This window comes from Odontesthes bonariensis, chromosome 15 (genome assembly GCF_027942865.1).
Source record: "Odontesthes bonariensis isolate fOdoBon6 chromosome 15, fOdoBon6.hap1, whole genome shotgun sequence".
NCBI lineage: Eukaryota > Metazoa > Chordata > Actinopteri > Atheriniformes > Atherinopsidae > Odontesthes > Odontesthes bonariensis.
The window spans coordinates 4,884,362-4,905,000 of record NC_134520.1 but is presented as its reverse complement, the minus strand read 5'-3'; the positions used below and the strand labels follow the sequence as shown (position 1 = coordinate 4,905,000).

General features: G+C 41.6%; 1 protein-coding gene across 1 annotated transcript in view; it reads right to left on the bottom strand.

The window, feature by feature from the left end:
• The window catches only part of cyfip1 (cytoplasmic FMR1 interacting protein 1), a 29,671-nt gene extending 12,698 nt beyond the window's left edge, over positions 1–16,973 (bottom strand). Inside the window, exons 1-22 of the mRNA XM_075484798.1 lie at positions 16,733–16,973; positions 10,742–10,862; positions 10,514–10,603; positions 9,963–10,040; positions 9,562–9,663; positions 9,294–9,475; positions 8,433–8,529; positions 8,046–8,174; positions 7,836–7,940; positions 7,278–7,369; positions 5,730–5,847; positions 5,220–5,342; positions 4,959–5,084; positions 4,711–4,877; positions 4,401–4,548; positions 2,768–2,921; positions 2,496–2,652; positions 1,274–1,370; positions 792–868; positions 480–588; positions 259–378; positions 1–168 (exon numbers count right to left, since the gene is read on the bottom strand). The exon at positions 1–168 is cut by the window's left edge and continues 32 nt beyond it. Coding sequence (XP_075340913.1) covers positions 1–168; positions 259–378; positions 480–588; positions 792–868; positions 1,274–1,370; positions 2,496–2,652; positions 2,768–2,921; positions 4,401–4,548; positions 4,711–4,877; positions 4,959–5,084; positions 5,220–5,342; positions 5,730–5,847; positions 7,278–7,369; positions 7,836–7,940; positions 8,046–8,174; positions 8,433–8,529; positions 9,294–9,475; positions 9,562–9,663; positions 9,963–10,040; positions 10,514–10,603; positions 10,742–10,858 — 2,556 coding nt within the window. The 5' untranslated portion in view covers positions 10,859–10,862; positions 16,733–16,973. The remainder of the gene's footprint in view (positions 169–258; positions 379–479; positions 589–791; positions 869–1,273; positions 1,371–2,495; positions 2,653–2,767; positions 2,922–4,400; positions 4,549–4,710; positions 4,878–4,958; positions 5,085–5,219; positions 5,343–5,729; positions 5,848–7,277; positions 7,370–7,835; positions 7,941–8,045; positions 8,175–8,432; positions 8,530–9,293; positions 9,476–9,561; positions 9,664–9,962; positions 10,041–10,513; positions 10,604–10,741; positions 10,863–16,732) is intronic.
• Between the last annotated feature and the right edge of the window lie 3,666 nt (positions 16,974–20,639).

The window sequence follows — 20,639 nt, the reverse complement described above, 5'->3', positions numbered from 1 at the left end:
CAGGAAGTCATAGTTGAGCTCCCAGAAGACATGCAGCGTTATCCTGCCGTAGGGCGCCGACACGTTGTGGTTGGCCTCACGGAACATGGCGTCGAAGCTGTCCAGAGTCAGGAACTTACTGAGGAGTTTGTGTGTCATGCGGTTGATCTCCAGGAGACCTTCAAGTTCCTTTAACCAAGAAATGCAAAGAAAAAATGGCTCTCAGGTGTGCACCGAATGATAACGTTACTTTAAATCTTTTTCACTGAAATCACGTACCATTATCGAGGTTAGGTCCTCGCTCTCAAACCTGTTGATGGCCAGCTCCATAGATTTGTAAAGAGCTGCTGAAACCCTCTGAGTGATGAGTCTGTTCAGGTCAATGGAGCGGCCTAGTAGCTGAGGTACACGTTGGGTTAAATGAGGGAGACGCTGTGTGAAGGCGAAATAAAGAAGGCGGATACAGAGAGGTCAAAACGCATGACTGGGGCGGAACATACCTGGACGTGGCGCTGCTTCAGCAGAGTCTCGTAGCGGTTGGAGGCAGGCCAGGGAATGTTGGCGCCTTGGTTCTTGCAGTCCGCCCTCAAACGTTTGTCAAGCAGAAGACTGCCGCGTTCAAAGTAAACAAAGAGTCAACATACAAGGAAAAAAAACATAACAGTGTCTCTACCCCCCTTACTTGTGAACACCCTCCGACTACGTTTGTACAATTGTAGCTGTGTTGGATATAAATCGGTATCAGACGCACTTGTCCATTCATTTGGAAATTTTGCGTTTTTCTAAACCTTTGAAGTACTGTAAGCACCCACCTTCCAGCTAGGATCTTGTAGTATGCAAATATCTGATCGGCCAGCTTGTAGACAAACTGATCAAAGCACAAGTTGACCTGAAACAACAAATTAACATGTCATCTTTAAAGTGAAAACTGACAATCCTAAAAAAAACTCAACTCATTCAACCATGCTGTTACTAGGAAACAAGATTAAATAAACATGGCTTTGGAAAGTCCTGATTTACTAAGAACAGTCATTTACACTGGTGTTTGCAACCTAATACACAACAGATTACATTAGTTGCATTCTATAAGCTGTTATGCAATGACTGGAAATTTAGCGACATAATGTGATGGACATGCTGAGATTTATGAGGAAGATGGACTCCAGGGATTTATTTAGGATAGATGGCATCACTGCAGACAATGCATTTAGAAAAATGGCATTCTGTTGCACAGCTTCACCGATACAGAGGATTAAAGTCGCTGAAATGGCCATTTAATCATCAAATCTGTTACCTCAGCCTCTATTTCGTCATAGAGGAACTGCTTCTTGAATTTGGTCAGAGCGTAGTGTGCACTGTCATTATACAAATCCAGAGGATACAGCACATACCTGCAAGAGATCAAAGAAAAGATTAGTCTTATGTACTTTCACAGGTGCTGGAAGCATTATATATGCAATGCATTCACCAAATCACAGATTGTGAAATGTGTAGTCGGATACAAAAAAAAGAAAAAAAAAAAAGATATGTAAAGCTCAAAAAGGAAAAAAAACATCTTATTATGTGAACATAACCCATTGTGTTCCAGTGTTGAATTGCACATCGTTCCCATATACAGTATGCTACTCTGCATATTAAATATTCAAACTGAGCAAATTTTTGGCAAACATTTAAAGAGTTACAGCACTCATGGCTCATGCCAGTTGATGTGCTTAATGGCTTATGTAAATCTGCCTTGTATCAAAGTAATCCTGCAGCAAATGTTAAAAACAGCATCTCTTATACGGAGAAAAGGTGGCGATTAGCTGCGACGAGTCACCCCTCACCCAGAATTAGAGCGCCCTCCATGATGTTTGAGACAAAGTCACGGTTTTCTTTCTGTGTAAAATTCTAAAAATCAAACAATTCAGTCGCGATTAAAGTGCACATTCCAGGCTTTAATTCAAAGCCTTTTTTTCATACATTTCAGTTCCACCAGGTAGAAACTACAACACTTTTTATACACAGTCCCCTAATTTCAGGGCTGTTTGGGACAAAGTAATTGTGGGTACATTAAAGAAGTCATGTTTAGCACTTTGCTGCTCATCTTATCCCTGCACTGATGAAGCAATGAAACACCTAAGTAATCATAAACTAACATTATGGTGCCCTCAAATGAGGGGACTGTGTATAAAAAGTGTTGTTTTTACACGGTGGAACTGAAATGTATGAACTCGGGGGGAACTCGAAGAAAAATGGGACTTTTTCCCAAACATTATGGAGAGCGCTGTATGTCTTGACAACTTTAGAGTGAACACTGGCTAAACAGGACTTCCGCCCAGCCAGTTTCACTTGCTGGTGGCTTTCCAATGCAAAGTGGATACTTTACATGTAAATCTAAACATCAGTGAAATGCTAACTATGAGAAGTATGGTTAGAGTTGTCAGGGCTGTTGGGTAGTGTTTCCACATGAATGTGTCCAGGCTCGTCTTGAATAAAATAAAGATAATAATTTTTTTAAAAAAGGAGATATTTACTCCATCATAGAAGATTCCTTGGTCTCCAGGATGTGGTCGGTGAGGATCCAGGGCATGGACATCTCGATAGGGAACTGGATCCTGCGACCCATCGTGAGCTCCAGAAAGAACTCTCTGAACCAAAGCTGGGAGAGGTCACAACAATGCTGCAAAGTCTCTGCATGGAAGAGAGACGAGAGAAGGACAGGGACCGGTTTTATTACAGCGTCTCCGACGGCTGCCACGCAGCTCGGAAAGGGCCGTCAGGAGCCACAGAACCGAACTCTTCTTACCACTGAAATTCAGCAGATGCGTGTAAAAGAATGACTCGCGGTGGAACTTTTCAATGTCCAAGATGGTGGGGCCCTCAAGACTGCTGCGCAGAGTCTTCTTTGAGCCGCTTTTGTCGGCAATAAGAGATTCCAGCATGGTCCTCACCATGTAGAGCTGCGTAGTCAGAAATGTGATAACACAAAGAGAATGCAGGGGAAATCCTTTTAGTGTTATCACGTACATCTTTTTTAATAATCATCTTTTGGAATGTAGCCTGAATGGAAACCGTCTGTGCCAGATCCGACACGTCTGAGGATTTTTTTTTTTTTCGCAATCAAAAACAACCTTTTCGTCATATTCATCTACTTTTAGAGGAAACACAGAAGTTAAACTCGTTTAATTTTAAGTTAATTCGGGGCAGATTATTCCTGAAGGTGAGCGTTTAGCTGAGCTTTACAGTCACGCACCTGAAAAGCAGATTAATTCTTGGAACTCTCCTCTAAGCTGATAAATCTGCGTGGTTTATGCAACATGATTCACGAAACAATATGTCTGGTGTCCGTCTGACATTAAAAGCACCAACAGGTAAAGGTAATCACACATTGATAGTTTTGTCAAGTAATCTTATACGGAGAAACGTCTGCGCCTGAGATTCATGTGAATGCAAGACTTATTAAAGGTCATTCAGAAAAGAGAACAGAAAGTCAGACGGAGTCTGTGACCATAACTGCAGAAGAAGAAGAATTACACTTAATGAATTGTTAATATGAGACCAGATTAACTTTTAAACAAACTAAAAGGCTTGAAAGATATCAATACAATGATCAAATGTGTAATGTTAAAGTAATATTCCTCTTTCCTTTTCTGAAATCATGACTACTCTCAAAACTGTTACAGCCCAACTGAAAACCAGCCTGTGATTGGTTGGTTTCGGGGCACATTTAAAACTCCGCACAAAGTTGAGCGACCGCGCCGAACAGAACTGAGCGCCAACAGGACGCTGGGAGCGTGTGTGCAGGGAGCGCACAGAGGAGAGATCAGTGTGGGAGCAGATGAATAACGCTGAGGGTCAACACAGATGGGAGCAAACACAGAAGCGAATTTGGCGTGTGCACAACTTATTTTTGCTCGCTCAGATTAAGTTATTCTTTGCACAGGAATATTTTCTGCTCAAAATACGACTTAAAAATATTTTTTCTGCGCACAGAATGCACCACTAATTGCTCGGGAATGTGGCACAATTCTAACGCCATAGCAAAGGACTCCAAATTAGGTCACGGTCAAATTACATCAAATATGTGGACTTGTTGCAAACATCTTCCATGTAACAAGCAGTATGTGCATTAGGAAGTGGGTCACTCAGATAAAGGTGCTGAAAAGATTCAGCCTGTATATTATATGCCACTGTAAGATTTTAATAATAAGGGAATTTGACCGATTGGACTGCTTTTATTGCTGAAAATCTACTGTACCTACCTACTGCGTTATACAGTAATTCTAATAATGCAAGAAATGGAGATGCGTCAAATCTTTAACAGATTATAAATGATCAAATCCAATCATGAGACCGGCAGTGACTCACACCTGTGACCGTGACATTCCTAGAAATGTTATGGGGGGGGTAAAGAAGTGGTTTATTAGCAGAGGTGAGACCTGCGTGCTGGAGGGGCCCACAGCTCGACGAGGAACCTTGATGTCGAAGCCTCCCTTTGGATCTTTTTCTCCACGGAGCGCGGGATCGTTGTGAGGCTCACGCCCGGTCTCCCAGTCACAGACCGTCTTCCTGATGGCCTGAAGAACGCTGCAGTTGCGGGACAAGTCAAAAACTGTAAGGAGTCTGAGCACAATCTGCTGCCACTTGTTTTTTTTATATACCATCTATGAACGTGGAGGAGTAGAAACCAAATATTGATAGCATTTTTTATTTTTTTTGGTGGCCTAGAGACTAACAACAGATCCGCACCTCTGGATGACATTTTTCTTCTTCTTGATCGCCTGCCGCAGCGGGTCGCGCAGAGTAACTTGAGAGAAGTCCTGCAGCGCCGAGTAGATGGTGTGACGGATGGCGTGATTGAACACACTCTCCATGCGTCCCATCAGCACCTGCAGTCCCTTTATCATAGCCATCACCTGCCAAAAGCACAACAGCTGATAAACAATGGAGCTGGTGCTACTTTGAAAGCCTTCTGTGAACGTAATGTTAGAGCAGACCTCTACGAGGGCAAACTTCTCCTCGCTTGTGTAGTTGTAACGCGTGGCCCGCTCATACTCTTCAGCGTTGTCAGGACATTCCTTGTTGGAATATTTGTCTGTCGGGTGAACCAGTTTCCAGGAATACTGTGGGGAAAGTCAGAGAGGTTCCTCAAAACCGTGACCAGACGAAAGCCAGCGACGTAGTTGTAACCATTTTAATGTCAACAAAAGTTATCAATGCCAGAGTATCCCTTCTGTGTACAGTTTGTGCTTCCTCACCACTTCCATGACGTGAGCGCTCCACTGGGAGAGCAGCTGAATGCCCTGCAGGGCCAAGTCAAACAGCTTCCTGTACTCGGAATCCGTCTTTTGGGACTCTTGACGCCCTGATCCAGTCACCACCTACGTGGACAAATGAACATTTCCACAAAAGCCATGCTGAATGTCCGCTTCACACAACCCTGATTTTTCTCACAGCACAGATTAGTGAAAACTGACGAAGGGGGTGAAATTATATCAACGATATAGCTGGAAGCATTGAAAAAAAACAAACTACTGTAAAGCTATCTTAGTGTGAAAGAGTGTCAGCTGAAATGGCCTGATGGTGCTTAGAGATTTTTCCCCCTCCTATTGGGCTCATATGTGAAGGAAAGAATGAGTGTACAGGAGTAATGTACTGATCCGCTCTCCAGCCCAGCCAGCGATGTATTGTCACAACATGTAGTACCTCACAGATGACCAAGTGCGTTTGAGAATCACATGTTAACCCCAAAGGTATTCCATACCAACCTCACTGTTGCTGTAACGAGCGAGCTCGGAAATGAAGCGCATGTGATCCTCCCTGATCTGAATCATCTGCTCACAGATGTTATACTGGGGGCTGCTGGATATAGAGGTGCAAGTCCACCTGGGGGAGGGGGAGGATTGCAAAAAAGAGAAGCAGAGACGAGATTTTAGTGATACAACATGATCCTGGTTGGCATGCCAACACGGACAGGAAGGTAGAAAACCAAACAATCACTTATGATAAGATGAAGAAGATGAAGCAGGAGGTTGTGATCTGAACAATTATACTTCATCCCGTTATCAAAAGCTGTAAACAAAACAGCAACCATGGAAATAATACAACTACAGCATGCCATTATATGATATGAACACATCTAAATATAGTAACTAAAAGGGAAACAAAATTGGTAATGGGGATTTTATGGCCATCAGATAGCCAAAACTATTTAAAAGATGACAGGAGCTGTACTTATATCACATAGCTGTAGAGTGTCCCCACAGTCACCATCTATGTTAAAGGTTAAGGCTGGCTATTTTCTTTTCGTCTTACCGTTTGCTAAGCATGTCCAATCATGTGCAATCCTGAAGAATATGCATCACGTTCTCCATCTTACTTTAGAGCATTCTTCTGTTCACTAATACTGAAGCTGACTGGGAAGTCATTTGTTCTGTATGTGTTCAGTCATAATCCAACACAATGGGCAAACTGACAGTCGAAGGGTCCTAATAGAGATTACAGCTCACCCCAAGGAGAACGTGAAGTTGTGTACCAAAGCTGATGGCAATTGTTTCAATAGCTGTGGGAACATTTCATCTAAACCCAATCTCAAACAAGGAAAAGTCTGCTGCCTTCATCCTCAGAGGAATATAATGTCTATGCATTATGCCAGCGAAAACCACCCAAATAGTTTAGTGATATTTCAGTTTGGACCACAGTGACTGACCACAAGGACGTTTGGAGTCAGTTTTTGGAGATTTAAACCATCTCTAAGAAGAAATGAGCTTGGTGCTACAGAGAAAGAGGGAAACTGAAAAATAAACTCACTGTTGGTTTCAGTAGTTAAAGGAGAATAGTTAACAACGGCTTTCTCTACAAGTACAGAGTGTGATATGGGCAAGAAATATGGCATATATATATATATATATACACACACACACACACACACACACACACACACACACACACACACAGCAGAGAGTGAACAGAAAGTACTGCTACATGTTAACAAGCAGCGGGGAACGATTTTGCAGTTGGAATGTTGTCCAATAAAAATCCCTCCTGACTAAATCTGTGTCTTCATGTCGGCTGCATTTACAAGTTAAATGACTGAGAATCTTAGTTCACATGTGCAGCTCGCAGCCTGGCAAATGGTATCGCCTGAAAACTTCTAACATCTAAAACTAATCTAATTTAAGTCAAAAGTCAGTATAAGCCCAGCTCTAAGAGTGCATACGCTCTACCTTTATTCTCCATCTTTACATAAATGCATACCAGTAAATCTTTCATTCTACTTTTCCCTGACAATGACGGATGCATTGTTCTCCTCTCACCTGGATTTATTCTCTTCAAAGTGAGCGCTGGTCTTAATGTACCGGGACAACTCGATCTGCATGTCACCAAACAGCGGGACCACCTGGAGTTGCTGTGAACCACAACAGTACACAAAGGTCCATCATTAATATCGAACCAACCAGTAGATGGCAAATCAAAACAATTGTTCCCATCAAAAAAGTTGTAAGAAATGAGAAGGTTTTAAGACACATGAACATTTTCAAGATGCGCTACTTTAATTAAAAAAAAAAAAAAAAAAAAAAAAAAAGGTAAATATGACAAATATGAGGGCAAAGTCAGTGATTTACAATAAAAGTTGAAGTTTTGTTTCATGCTTCTAGCTTCTTCAGAGGCTAAGAAATAAAAACTTTTAATGGACAGTTTTAAGTTTTCTAGAAAGCTCTCAAGTTTAAGAAAGCCGTTTTAAAGAAAGCCAGGTGTTAAGGCCTGAAAAACAAAACAATTCTTATTTGATGTTTACTTGGCATTACATCTCATTAACTAGACGTTATCTGATTCCCAGAACTTTCTTTTGTGCCTATAACATCCCTGCGTACCTTGAAAAACTTGTCAATCTTGTTGAGGTTAATTCTCTTCTTGGCATCTAGTTTGTAGATGTTGCTGCTGTTTCCATCCATAAGGTACAGGCCAAAACCCATGACCTGTGGAGGTGGGCAGTGGTTATAAACAGGATGCCCGCAATGCTCAACAATGCTCCAGTAGTAGGAGAATGAGTTGAATTTCAGCAGCAGTTAATAGGTACATACTTTGAGCAGCATGTGTTTCTCACTGGGAGTGAGGTACAGTTTGTTGTCGTAGTAATCAACACACAGGTTGACGATGTCTGCGAGCAGCTCTTCATATCCGTTAATCACTTCCAGCTGCTGCTGCAGTGACTGGTAAACAGTGCGGAAGGCATGAATGAATATTAAACCACATCACTACAACAGATGCAGAGGACTTTCAATGGATTCTTAACATATTTCTCATGTAAATATTCTGAAACGATCTGCTGATATTACTTCATCTTGGTGTCTGTAGATTTGACTCTTAGGTTTAAAACGATATACATTATGACAACAGCAGGAAAAAAAAAACACTAGTGTGTAAAATATTTTCAAATATTGTGTACAGTAGACGCGCTTCAGACCAACCTGAGTGATTTTGTTGTGGTTTGCCAGGAACATGGACAAGTTCTGAGACTCCTGAATGGATGAAGGTTCGGACATCTTTCGGAGAAACTGAGCGGCTCTAAGCAGGAGCAGAAAATATCACTTTAGTGATTTTATTTAGAGAAAAAAAAAGAAAAAAATTCAACAACAAACATCAACAGTTTGATATTCAATTATACAGAGCATGATTAGCATTATTCGCCTTGGTGAGTCTTACTGCAGTTAAAACTGAACACACAGACACTGCACATATCTGTAGATTCAGTGCAACTTACACTTAACCAATTAGCAAGGACAAATGTGAGAGTAAATGTCTCACAAATTCATAAATGGAAATCCACAGAAATCATAAAACAGCTACAAAACTTGCTCCCTCAGCATTTAAGAATTTCGTTAATAGATTTCTGTGCGTCTGCGGCCACAGTTCAAACTCCAACTGCTGGTCATCAAGTCAGCATATTTTTAAAAGAGCCGGGACAGCAAAATGTAAACTCATAAAGGCTAAAGACAGAGTTCACGCTGCGCCCGCAGCTAAAAACCATTCAGAGAGGGCCACAAAACTTAAATAAATTAAAATAAATAATTGGACTTACAAACAAATTCAATCAAGACCAACTTCATTCATGTTTCATTGATGTTATATTTTCAGGCTATTCTCCCAGACGGCTAAAGTTTTTAATGATTAAACCTGCAGACAAACTGATATAAATGTTTCATTCAAAGCATTCAACCCACAGGAAATGGTTTTCAGGGGTGCAGACTGATGCTGCCATCTAGTGTCTGCAGAGGACACCGGCTGTGCTGCTACGCTATAAACACCAACAGGTCAAAGCCTCCGAATACCGTTTATATGCAGAGTGGTCGTTCTTGACGCTGCACTTCATGTTTTTCAGCTCATCCAGCACCGCGAACATGTTGATGAACTTCCCGAGCGTTAGCAGGTACGCCTCCGAGACAAAGTCTTTCCTGCGCTCCGTGTGACACAGGCGGCGGACCTCCCCACAGAAACGATCGATTGCCGTGCGCTGGACAAATATCACGCAGCTTGTGAGTACAGGCTTTGCGGCACACAACCAGTAAGAGTCCCTGCTGGCGAAATTTAAAACAGTACCTGGAAGTACATGAAGTTCATCAGCTTGGTGACTTCCGGCTCGAGGACCTCCACAGTCTTCTCGTAGATCTCCACTCGGTTTGGCTGTTCGTTGCATTTCACCTGAGAGAAGAAGAAACAACAAGACATTAATGTCGAGGGGAAACTGAGTTGAATCCTAAGAGAAGGAAGATTTTGTTGACCAACATATCAAGGTGTAACATTATCAGATGACATTGGTTTTTGAATAAACCATCTAATATGTAAGAAAAGTGAGCAGCTGGGATTGCCCAAAGCCAAAAACTGTGCAGTTGGTCAAACTGAGAGCTTAAAAGAACCTCAAGACTTTCATACAGATAAAGAAAAGTATGAAAAAGAAATAGAAACGCTGAAAGAATGTTTTTTAGAAAAGCAGAGTTTACCTGTGGAATCGCACGAGAGCAGCTCCTCCAGGTGTAGAGCATGGTGGCGTACTCCTGCCCCTCCACCAACATGTCGTTCTAATCCAGCAAACAAAAGCAGTCGCTCACATCAGTGCTTCAAGGTCATCCAAAGATCATTTTAAAAATGGATTTCAAACTGGCAAAGATGGTATAAACTAAAACAAAGCACAATAACACTAATACATGCACGCACCACTGCTTGTCATTTATTCGCAGTGGGTGGAAGAGAAAACTCGCCCTGCCTCCACACAAAGTGCTATTTCATCGAGGCCCTGAGCAATTATCCCTCACTAATTAGACACAAAGGCCTGCTAGTCCTGTCAAGGGATGGTCCAAAGCATCCGTTTGTCCCCAGGACATTTGCTTCTGGGCGCGGATCTTGTGAGTTGCCTGCTGGACAATACCAAATGTTCTTTACCAGATCCTGGTTCCAACAAGCCTTTCACCCCATTCTGAAATTCATTACTTCCCAGCAAGTCCAAACACAGCAGAGAGTGAACAGAAAATGATAACGAAGTGCTGATAAGTACCATGCTAGAGTGGACGGTGGCCTGCTCGATGTATCTGGCGATGCCGGTGACGAATGCATTTCGGTCCTCAAAGTTTGTGTTGAAGTTGGGCTGTGGGAAGATGAAATATTTGCCATTTCATGTAAATGTGTGCATGATGTGTATGGATACACTGCATACGTTTGCACCTCTGTGCGAATGGTATGCAAATAAATGAGCATTTGGACAGCGGACAAACTCAGCACTGACCTGATACATGACCGAGGAGGGGAGAGGCTCGATGCATGGCTGCTGGTCCGGGAGAGGCAGCTCCTCCAGCAGGTCCACGTTGGAGAGGGCATCCTCTAAGGTCACTGTGGAGGCCATGCCGCTGGAAAGGTCAAAGGAGCATGAGTCACAATTTCTGTCCAAAACCACAGGTCTGAGCTGCTGCTGACGGAAAACTGAAAGCAGAGCATGACCTTAATAAGCATGACCTTATTAATAACCTTTATTTGCACGCTGAATTACATCGTCTTTTTGTTTTAGTTCAAACGTAACTATCACGCTCCTGATATGCAGCTGTTATGCATGTTGGTTTTATCCCATTGAAGGTTTAGTATGCCGAGATTTCCCAATTAGAGCAAAGCAGTACAACTCAAGCTGATGAGCATGGCATCAGTTCTGTGTGAACAAATTCCAAAACTGTAGAACCAATCAATACACGATAGGATCAGCAAGTTATTATAATTCCTCCTAAGAAGGGCGTATGAATGTATCTGAGGCTACGTGCCCACGACAACGGTAACGACAGATAAACGCAGAACATTTCGACAGATGTGCCTATCTTGCACACGGCGACGGCGTTTTTAGGAGTTCAAAACGGAGAAAACGCAAACGCCCTCCAGAGTGGAGATCTTGAAAACGATCCAACCTCTCGTCACCGTAGGAACAGTTCAAAACGCAGAAGTGCGTTTTTTGCACACGTTAAGTGGGTAGTTCTTCATTAACGACTCACATATCTCACTATATTTATTTTGGACACTCTCCCAATCCACATTATCCACTGCCTTCCTGGCTTTGTAGTTCAGTGTCGTGTTCAGTAGCAACTGGACCTCATCATCTGTCCAAACAAAGTTTGAAGGCGTACTGTTGTTGCCGCCGCGCTTCGCCATTTTCTTCCAACTGACGCGGAGGAAGTAGCCACAAAACAGAAATTTCTCATATTTATTAATATATAACAATATAACTCATATAACAATACCAAAGGTATTGTTGCTACTGCCACCTACGTCCGGGGCGTGCATACTACATCGGCAAACTGCGAGTTTTATACGTTTTCCCTGTTCCCATGGGTAGACAGATATCCACCCCAAGACGCTCGTGAGAACGCAGATAAATTGTGGAGGAAAAAAACGGACATCTGCGTTTATGCTTCAGAGCGTTGTCGTGGGCACGTAGCCTGAGGGACTCAGCCTCAAACAACAGCAGTAAAGACAAGCAGCTGGTTGGTAGAACCAAAGAGAACTTCATAATGAAAACCCTCAACACATGAGGCGGATATAACCGTACACAGAGCAACTTTGGGTCTTAAAAATTCCTCAGAAGGTGCCTCACGTGGTGTTTGGTTCGTCTTTGTTCAAAGCTCACAATGCTTCCTGTCCACTCAGCCTCAGTATCAGCCAACAAGGTCAGAGCTGAATCATGACCTCATCTCTCTGGCATTTACTTGTGGTCGCTCCACATCTTGCCACATTTCACCTTGCATACTCCACCTTTACGTGGTCACAGTTGTATAACAACATACCTGAGTATATGTCTGCACTCATTTCATGTACAAGCATGTGTGTTGGTTACAAAAAAAAAAAAAAAGACCTACTCAATTAGATCCAACACATACTGCCTATGATAGCATGATCAGTCACTGTCAGTTTTTTGTAGAAAAACAAACAAAAAAAACAATTAGAAACCATTCTTTGTTTTGTATTCTGCATGCAGTCAGCTAAATTAAAGCTAGATGTAAACAGACTGGCACTTTAACACCAAGTGTGTGACATGCTTTGGTTAGCGTTCTCACAGTGCTGCTGACTGCCAGACATCACTGACAGTGAACAATCAAAAAACCCTGCTGCAATCAGAACGGACAGTGAGCCCAACAATCCCACAAACTGGCAACACAAAAGCCGTGCGGTCGGTGCGTTCACAGGATCGGGGGTCGGCGGGGGTCACCGGCATCCTGCTCTGCAGAAGCGAGGGAAGTATGACGCAGGGTGTAAAGACCAGAAGATCCGAACAGCTGCCTGAAGTCTGTTAACCACCCCTCTGACGCACAGTTGGTCAGACTCCACGACACGAATCATCATTTCATTTTGGCGAAAAACTTTGCTGCCATCAAAATATTTGTAACACTGACACAAGTAGAAACATTCGTTTTTTCAGCTGCCAGGGAGGTTAAAAAAAATAAATAAATAAAAAAGATATTTTGACACATTAATGCAGGTTAGTGTGCTATTTTTAGGCCTTTCTTGCATTGTTGACATTACAGAGTTCAGGTTTCTTGACAGGAATTAAACATTGTGATACCTTTTTTTATATATATATATATGTTTTTTATCCCTCACTAATAAAAAGTGAGGGATAACTCACTTTTATATATAATAAATGTGATCATTCTACACTGTAAGCATAGGCTAAATTCATCAGTAAGCGAAAGCCTGCTGAAGGCATCGTAATACCAAAAACTTAAAAATAGATGAGGTAGGTTGCAAAATACAGTTCCCAAAACAAAGAAGGAAGTCAGATGGGGAGAGAAATGTAAAGCAGGGTTCCAAACTTGCCTCAGCAAAGATTTAGTCAGACGTCTTTTTTTTAGTATGTCAACCCGAAGTGCAGACAGTTTAAGTAAGCAGTGTCGACTATAAATCAGTCATCAAAACAGGGAACTACGAACCTCAGGGACTGAGAGCATGTGATGCACATTCTGAACATGTAGCAAGAGTACCACGTACAAAAAAAAACATTTTTTTTTAATTAAAAATACCCTTTTTGCTTGGACACTGCTCCCCTGGAAATACTGGCGAAAAACAAACAAAGTAGAAAGTACAACAACTTGTAAAACTGTTAATCATTTTTAAGTGTAGGGAGAAACAGTGCCCTTTATTCTTTAAAAAAAAAAGGAAACTTTGTGGTTTTGCCTTAGTGCACAGTTCCTTCTAGAAGCGTCCCCCCCATATGAGGCAGAGAAGGAACAAATCAAAGAAGTGTTCATTTAGTCTGCAATAACCACCGCTGAAGCAGCACACCATGTGTCTGCAGGGCTTCCTGCATAATTACACAGTAAGGAGCTTAAACTGGTTTCAAGTACGTAACCTATCAATCCCCTGCAAAACATTCACCTCAGACCTCTCCCCAGACAAGATGAAATTCCCACGAAAACACCAAACCGCTGCAATGACACCTACTACATAACTTCACCAGCTCGTTGCATCAAACTGCGTCAGTGAGGGGGAAGTTGATGTTTTTTGGGAGCGAGGTGTGAAAAACCTAGGTGTTCTGTGCTGACGTCAAACACAAGGCACTCACCGGTGATAGGCCGATTAATATATCTGCAAACAAACCCAAATGACCCAAATAACAGAAGAAAAATAGCTAACCACAATGCTGCAGCTATGATGATAGTTCTCTCCCTATTTTGGTGACATTAATAGTCAAGCTGTGGCCTTAGCTCCGCCCCCCCCCCTTTTTTTTTTTTAACAAGTGGACATTATTCCCTTAGATCTTCATGAAATGTCTGAAATATTTGGTCAAAGAGACAGTACAACAGCTCCCTTTTCCACCATGAATTTACAGCTCGGTTCACACTGACCTGTTTTAGGTAGTGCAGTCACTCGTTCACTTCATTCCTCTCTTCTGCAGGTTCTGCCTCTTTTGACAGTGGCACTACTCAACATCTCCCATGCACATTATTACCACATGACAGAGCTTACAGCAAATAGCCTGAGAGCTCCTACTAGCACACACAGAAAACCAAGCTATCGCTACCAACAACCTACTGATAGAGAAATACTTGAATGCAAAACCCTGGGCTTGACTGTTCGTCGATTGAACTTTTTTTTCAGCTTTTAAAAGCTGATGTTAAGAATTGCTGTTTATATAGCCTACTTTTTTTTTTTACTAATTTTCTTCTGAAGTTTTCTTTCTACAACTGCTGTTTTGACTTCCAACTTCCAAGGCACTGCAAATGCAGCACGATTTGAGCTGGGAGTGTGACACAGAAATCCCCTGCGACTGAGCCAATCCCTGAATGAGATATTTTATAACCTAGTGGGCCCCAAACAAAGTGCAAGGGTTGCGTTTTTTTGGACTTCATTTTTCAAACTGGAGGCTAAATCCACCTTTTATCTATATCGGTTACGGATGCTGATGACTTTTTCAAATGTCCTTTTTTCTATAATGTGAGGAGTACAAGTTAAAATGTGCAACTCAACTGTAATTGCAAGGCAACAGTGGTGTGAAACACAGAAAACCTCCGGTAGACCTGATACTATATGCATGAGTGCATACTCGTTTTCTTGTTTTATCATTTATATAAAGATGCCTTGTGAGGTAGTTCAAGTATACAAACAGCAGTTACCAAACACTATTTTCAAAAAGGGGAAACATCGACCGAATGGTTTGCAATTGCCTTGTGAAGCAGAAGAAAAGATGAAACATTTCACACTTCAACGGCTCAGTGACAAACAAATACCAGCAGATCACACTCACTTTAATGGATGGTGAGGCCGCAACATTTGTCTCAAGTGGGAAACTGACACAAAATCAAGAATCAATCCCCTGCAAAACACTCCCCTCACACATTTCCCCAGACGTGGCAACACGAAAACACTAAACAGCTGCAGCGAAGCCTGCTTCATAAATTCACCAGCTTGTTGCATCAAACTGTGCCAGCATGGGGGAAGTAGATGTTTTTTTGAGACAGGGGTGTGAAAATTCATCTGTTCAACACGCTGCAGGATATCAGACCACAGTTACCACTTATCAATACAAAAATCACTCTGAGAACCGTCTCACTTTATCAGTAAGTGCAAATACATTCTCCAACATACTTGTGTGCAGTCTCCATATGCTCTCAAGTGATTATACAAAACTATTAACTCATTCATTTGGTCATTTTGAATATCAGGCAGAATTGGTCAAAGACAGGCCTTCTTACATATTCAGGTTATTTTGTAGTTTTACTCTCTTAAGAGGAATAGCAAATATACATCATCATGGTTAAAAAGTCGGCAGGAAATGGTGGCAAGCTAAGGTAGCCGCCGAGTTTTAGTGGCTTTCCTATACTGCATACTTTGCATACTGTAGTACAACCCTTGCGGTGTGTTGTCATTTAGCTTACCCAAAAAAAACACTAAACCACAGAGAGATAAACTGCACCATTCTCACCAAAAAAATTACAACTGATGTAGTATTACCTACAATATCTTAATACCTCATTCCGGCCACCCTCCTTCCTTCCTTCCTTCCTTCCTTCCCTCCTTCCTTCCCTATTTTTACTCCAAACTGACACCGATAAGAGACCTCCAAAGAAATTATGAGAATAATAAGTTCACAGACAATTCCTACTCCGTGAAAGTGCTGTGTACAGTGAGGGAAAATGGACATCTGAACGGAACGCAGCCATCCCGGCTGGCCACTTCAGCAACCTCACCAGGCAAAACTCCGGGAAGGAAATAAAGGGAAAAGCGAGGAATTCCGCTAAAATTTCACCCTTTACAGTCAATTCGTTTGCTTACCATGTCGTGTGTAACTTTCTTTTTTAAGTAACTTCTGTTATGCTGCAGTTATCACACCTGGCGGACGCGTTAATCACTACTCCGGACTGCAAATTCTTATAAAAACACAGATAAATTCATTAAGCGCGAGAGAAAAAGGTCTTTGATGTGTAGAAGTCCTGTCTCAAGCATGTAATGACTCTATCCCTGTTCCGTGCCGTGGCCTGAGATTAGTCACAGCTCAGGCCTGTGAGCCAGGAAAATGGCTTTGCTTTGCAACAAGCTGTTAACCCTTATGAAGCTAATTATTCTGAGGTATATTTGAAATCCGGCTCCGCTTCACACAGTCAACTTATAACGAAGCTGTGTTATGTAGAATACACCCAAAGCCATGCAACGCAACTTTTTTTTTTTCCCCTCAGCCGTAGGCGAGGTAGCCGAAGATCCACAAACTCTCAAACCAACTTCGCGATCAATCACTTCTACTTACCCGGAGTTGTTGGTTAGCAGGGGGAAACTTGTTTGTCTGAGTGTGTGTGTGGACCCCACTACAGCGCCATGTAGCCGGGAATGTCGATCCCTCTCGCAACCGCAGACGTCCCGAGTTTAGACGCCTTAACTCCGAGTGTATTTTCTGTCGTCGGCCAGAGAAATCTATCCTCGGTCGGTGTTATTACCATGGGCGGGGAGGAGAAGTCGAGCAGGGAGTTCCTGTCCCAGTAACAGGGAAACTCAACAGGAAACTGTGCTCAGAGCTGCGGTTCTGGCCTCCTCCACTAGGGCAGGGACGGCGAGGATAAGAGGAGAATCGCAGGAATGTACAGTAACCTGCCGGCAGGTACGGAGGGTGATTAGTGCTCAACACACCGTCCCGTGACACACTGTAAGGAGCGCAGATTGGACTAAATTTACAGAAGAAAAAAAAATTAAATCAAACGACTCCAAATAAAAAAAAAATGTTCTCATACCTGATGAAAGCAGATGTGCTTTTATTGATATTCAATGCTTCAGATAATTCATCTGCGATCACTTTTATTTTTTTCTGCGCCATCATTTTCTTTATATAGATCGATTTTATGATCATTCCATCATCAGAAAAATACCAAAATTGCATTGCCAAATTCATCATAAAGAAGTGATTCAAATTTGTAGCCCCACCGTACAAAGTTTTTGAAAAATGAAAAAACAGACAAAAAACAAAAAGGTGAAGTATTGATCTACCACATAAGCAACATTTTAATCAACACCACGACCTAAAGCAGGCTTGCATAAATCGGGAGGAATAATTAATTTTGACTTCTCCTGTTTTGTACTTAAGAGATGACTGAAATCTAAAAGCTGCATGATCAGCTGAAGATTGTGTCAAAACATTTTTTTTTTTAATTTAACCTTTCTTTAACCAGGAAATGGTCCCATTGAGTTACAATAACTCTTCTGCCAGGGAGTCCTGGCCAAGAAGGCGGCTTAAAAAAGTTACATTACAATAAAACACAAGAGACAAGACAAAACCACTACTACATCACATCTAAACAGAAGTAAACATATTAAAAACTGAGTATACACAGACACTAAAAAACAGACAGCGAACAAGGAATGAAATTAAAAACAATTGCAGTGGTCAGTTAATGATAATTTTAAAAGGTCTTTAAAAGAATTTATGGATGGAAGAACTTCAAGATTTAGGTGCCATTTATACTAATCTGTTTCTATATCGTTTCTATCGCGGATGCACTGTCCATTTATATTAAAATACTGGAATACGACTTCATAGGTGGAAGGATTCAAAGACGCCGGAGCCCACGTAAGCATTCGCATACGATGCTGATTTTAGCAGTTGTAAACGGTGAGAAACGAGGATCCGCAGTGCTGAGCTCTAGCTACTCGTCCTGGTTGGACAACATCACTATGACGTACTCCTCCCTGATTCGCTAGGCTGCTATCGTTGGTCATGTGACTTGAGTGCTGGGAAACTAAAAAACAAACAGGCGTGCTTCACTTCAGTTACACACTTCCTTTCTATTCGTGTCATCGAGAAGAATATGGAAAAGTTTAAAAGAGTGGAAAAGTGTTTAAAAGAAGTTGCACCTCGTCATCTGTCCACGAGAACACACACATTTTACACTGGAAGAACTAATGTTTGCCATTCCTCTTGACGCTCGTGACGTGCTACAGGTAGCAACACAATGCAGGTAGTGGGATTCTTCCTGTAGGTCGTGTTTTCTAAGCAGTTGCGCATGCTCCAGATGCAAGGGCGATCATGTGATGTGATGGCTGATTAGTCATGTGACTAGCGAATCAGCCGATCCCCGTTACAGAGTAAACAGTTAGGCTTTTATTGAGAGGACAGCAACTTTGTGTGTAAATGTAAATAGTTTGCAAGACGCCGACACAAAGAAATGGTGAAATGAATTAATGTAAACAGAGCCTTAGAGTAGCTTGAAGTTCATTCCAAGCTTTTGGTGCATATGATGAAAAGGCTGTTTTCCCAAGTTCAGTTCTTGTAAGTGGAATATGTAAAAGTATTTTTTCTGATGACCTCGTACTGTAAACACTATTTTGAAAAGAAAACAAATTAAAAATGTATAAAAGTACTTTACCCATTAGGGCTTTAGCAATAAAAGTCAGCGCATGGATTTTTCTTCGGATGGAGAGAGAAGACCATTGTACAGTTTCATAAAGAGTGCAGTGGTGAGACCTGGCTGTAGCACCTGTGATGAAACGTAAGGCTGAGTGGTACAACACATCCAGTTTTTTAAAAAGGATAACCTGGAGTGCATATACAGTATATCCCCATAATCAAGCACTGACAGGAATGTGCTCTGAACTAACCTTTTCCTTGCAGCATAAGGAAAGCACTTCCTCATTCTAAAGAAAAACCCCCAACTTTGGTCTAAGTGTCTTACAGAGGCTCTCAATATGGACACCGAGAGACATCTTATCATCCAACCAGATCCCTAAATACTTGTAAGACGATACTCTTTCTATTTCAGTGCCATCTAGTGTTGACACACCAATGTTAGGTGAAGAGCGTGATTGTGTAAAAGACATTATTTTTATTTTTTAGCATTCAGTACCAACTTTAACTCAATAAGAAATGTTTGTACATGATTAAAAGCAGACTGCAATTGTGTAAATGCAGCATTCACTGATAAAGCTGTGGTGTACAAAATAGTGTCGTCTGCATGAAGATGCACTTTTGCTTCCTTCAGGTCCCTACCCAAGTCATTTATATAAATAGAAAATAAAATCGGGCCCAAAACCGACACTTGTGGGACCCCCATTCTGACTTCTAATGATGTTGAGGTATAGTTATCAATAACAGTACACTGTGTTCTACCACTGAGGTAGCTTGAAAACCACCTTAATACAGTACCACTAAAACCTATATTTTGTAATCGCTTCAAAAGAAGATCATGGTCCATCGTATCAAACGCTTTAGAAAGATCAATGAATATTGCAGCACAGGACTTCTTTTTATCCAAGGCATTTAAAATATCATTTGTGACTACAGTTACAGCTGTGACTGTGCTATGGCCTTGTCAGAAGCCAGACTGCATTGGGTTTAAAATGGAGTTCTCGGTTAGAAATTGTTTAAGTTGCTTTTTTATAAGAGATTCAAAGAGTTTGGCCAGCACTGATAATCTAGAGATTGGGCGATAGTTGTCCAACATATAAGGGTCTCCATTTTTCAAAAGTGGGAGGACAAAAGCAGACTTCCTAGATTTAGGAATAGAACCACTGTATAAACTAACATTGAAAATGGAGGCAATAGGGTCAGCAATCAAGTTTGCAGCAGTCTTAAGGAAGTAAGGCTCGATCTGGTCAGGGCCAGCAGACTTTTTACAGTCTAGTCCTCGCAAAGCCCTCTGAACTTCATAGGCAGAAACAGAATGGAAATTAAAACTATTTAGACTATTATTTGGATCTGGAACAGTCGTTATACTTTTAGTAAAATTGGTTGGGAGAGTTGACTGAGTGGCCATTCCAGCACTAATAAAGTGAATGTTAAAAGTATCTACCATATTTTGTTTATCCCTAATTTCTCCCTGGCTAGTTACAATATATTCAGGGATAGTGGGAGGTGGCACATCACCTGATGATGATTTAATTGCTTTCCAGAATTTCTTAGGGTCATTGAGATTTTCTTTTATTAGATTAAGGTAATGCTCATTTTTTGTACTTTTTGTTAATCTTGTACATTTATTTCTTAATACCCTGTAGTTCAACCAGCATGCATCACTATTATGTTTTTTTGCTTTTACCCATGCCTCATTACGTTCTCTAATGGCAGTCGCAACACAATCATTAAACCAGGGATTGTTCCTGCCCCTCACTCTATATCTTCTAAAAGGGGCAATTTCAATCTTTTCATCTCAATTCATGCCCCAATGCTGTGA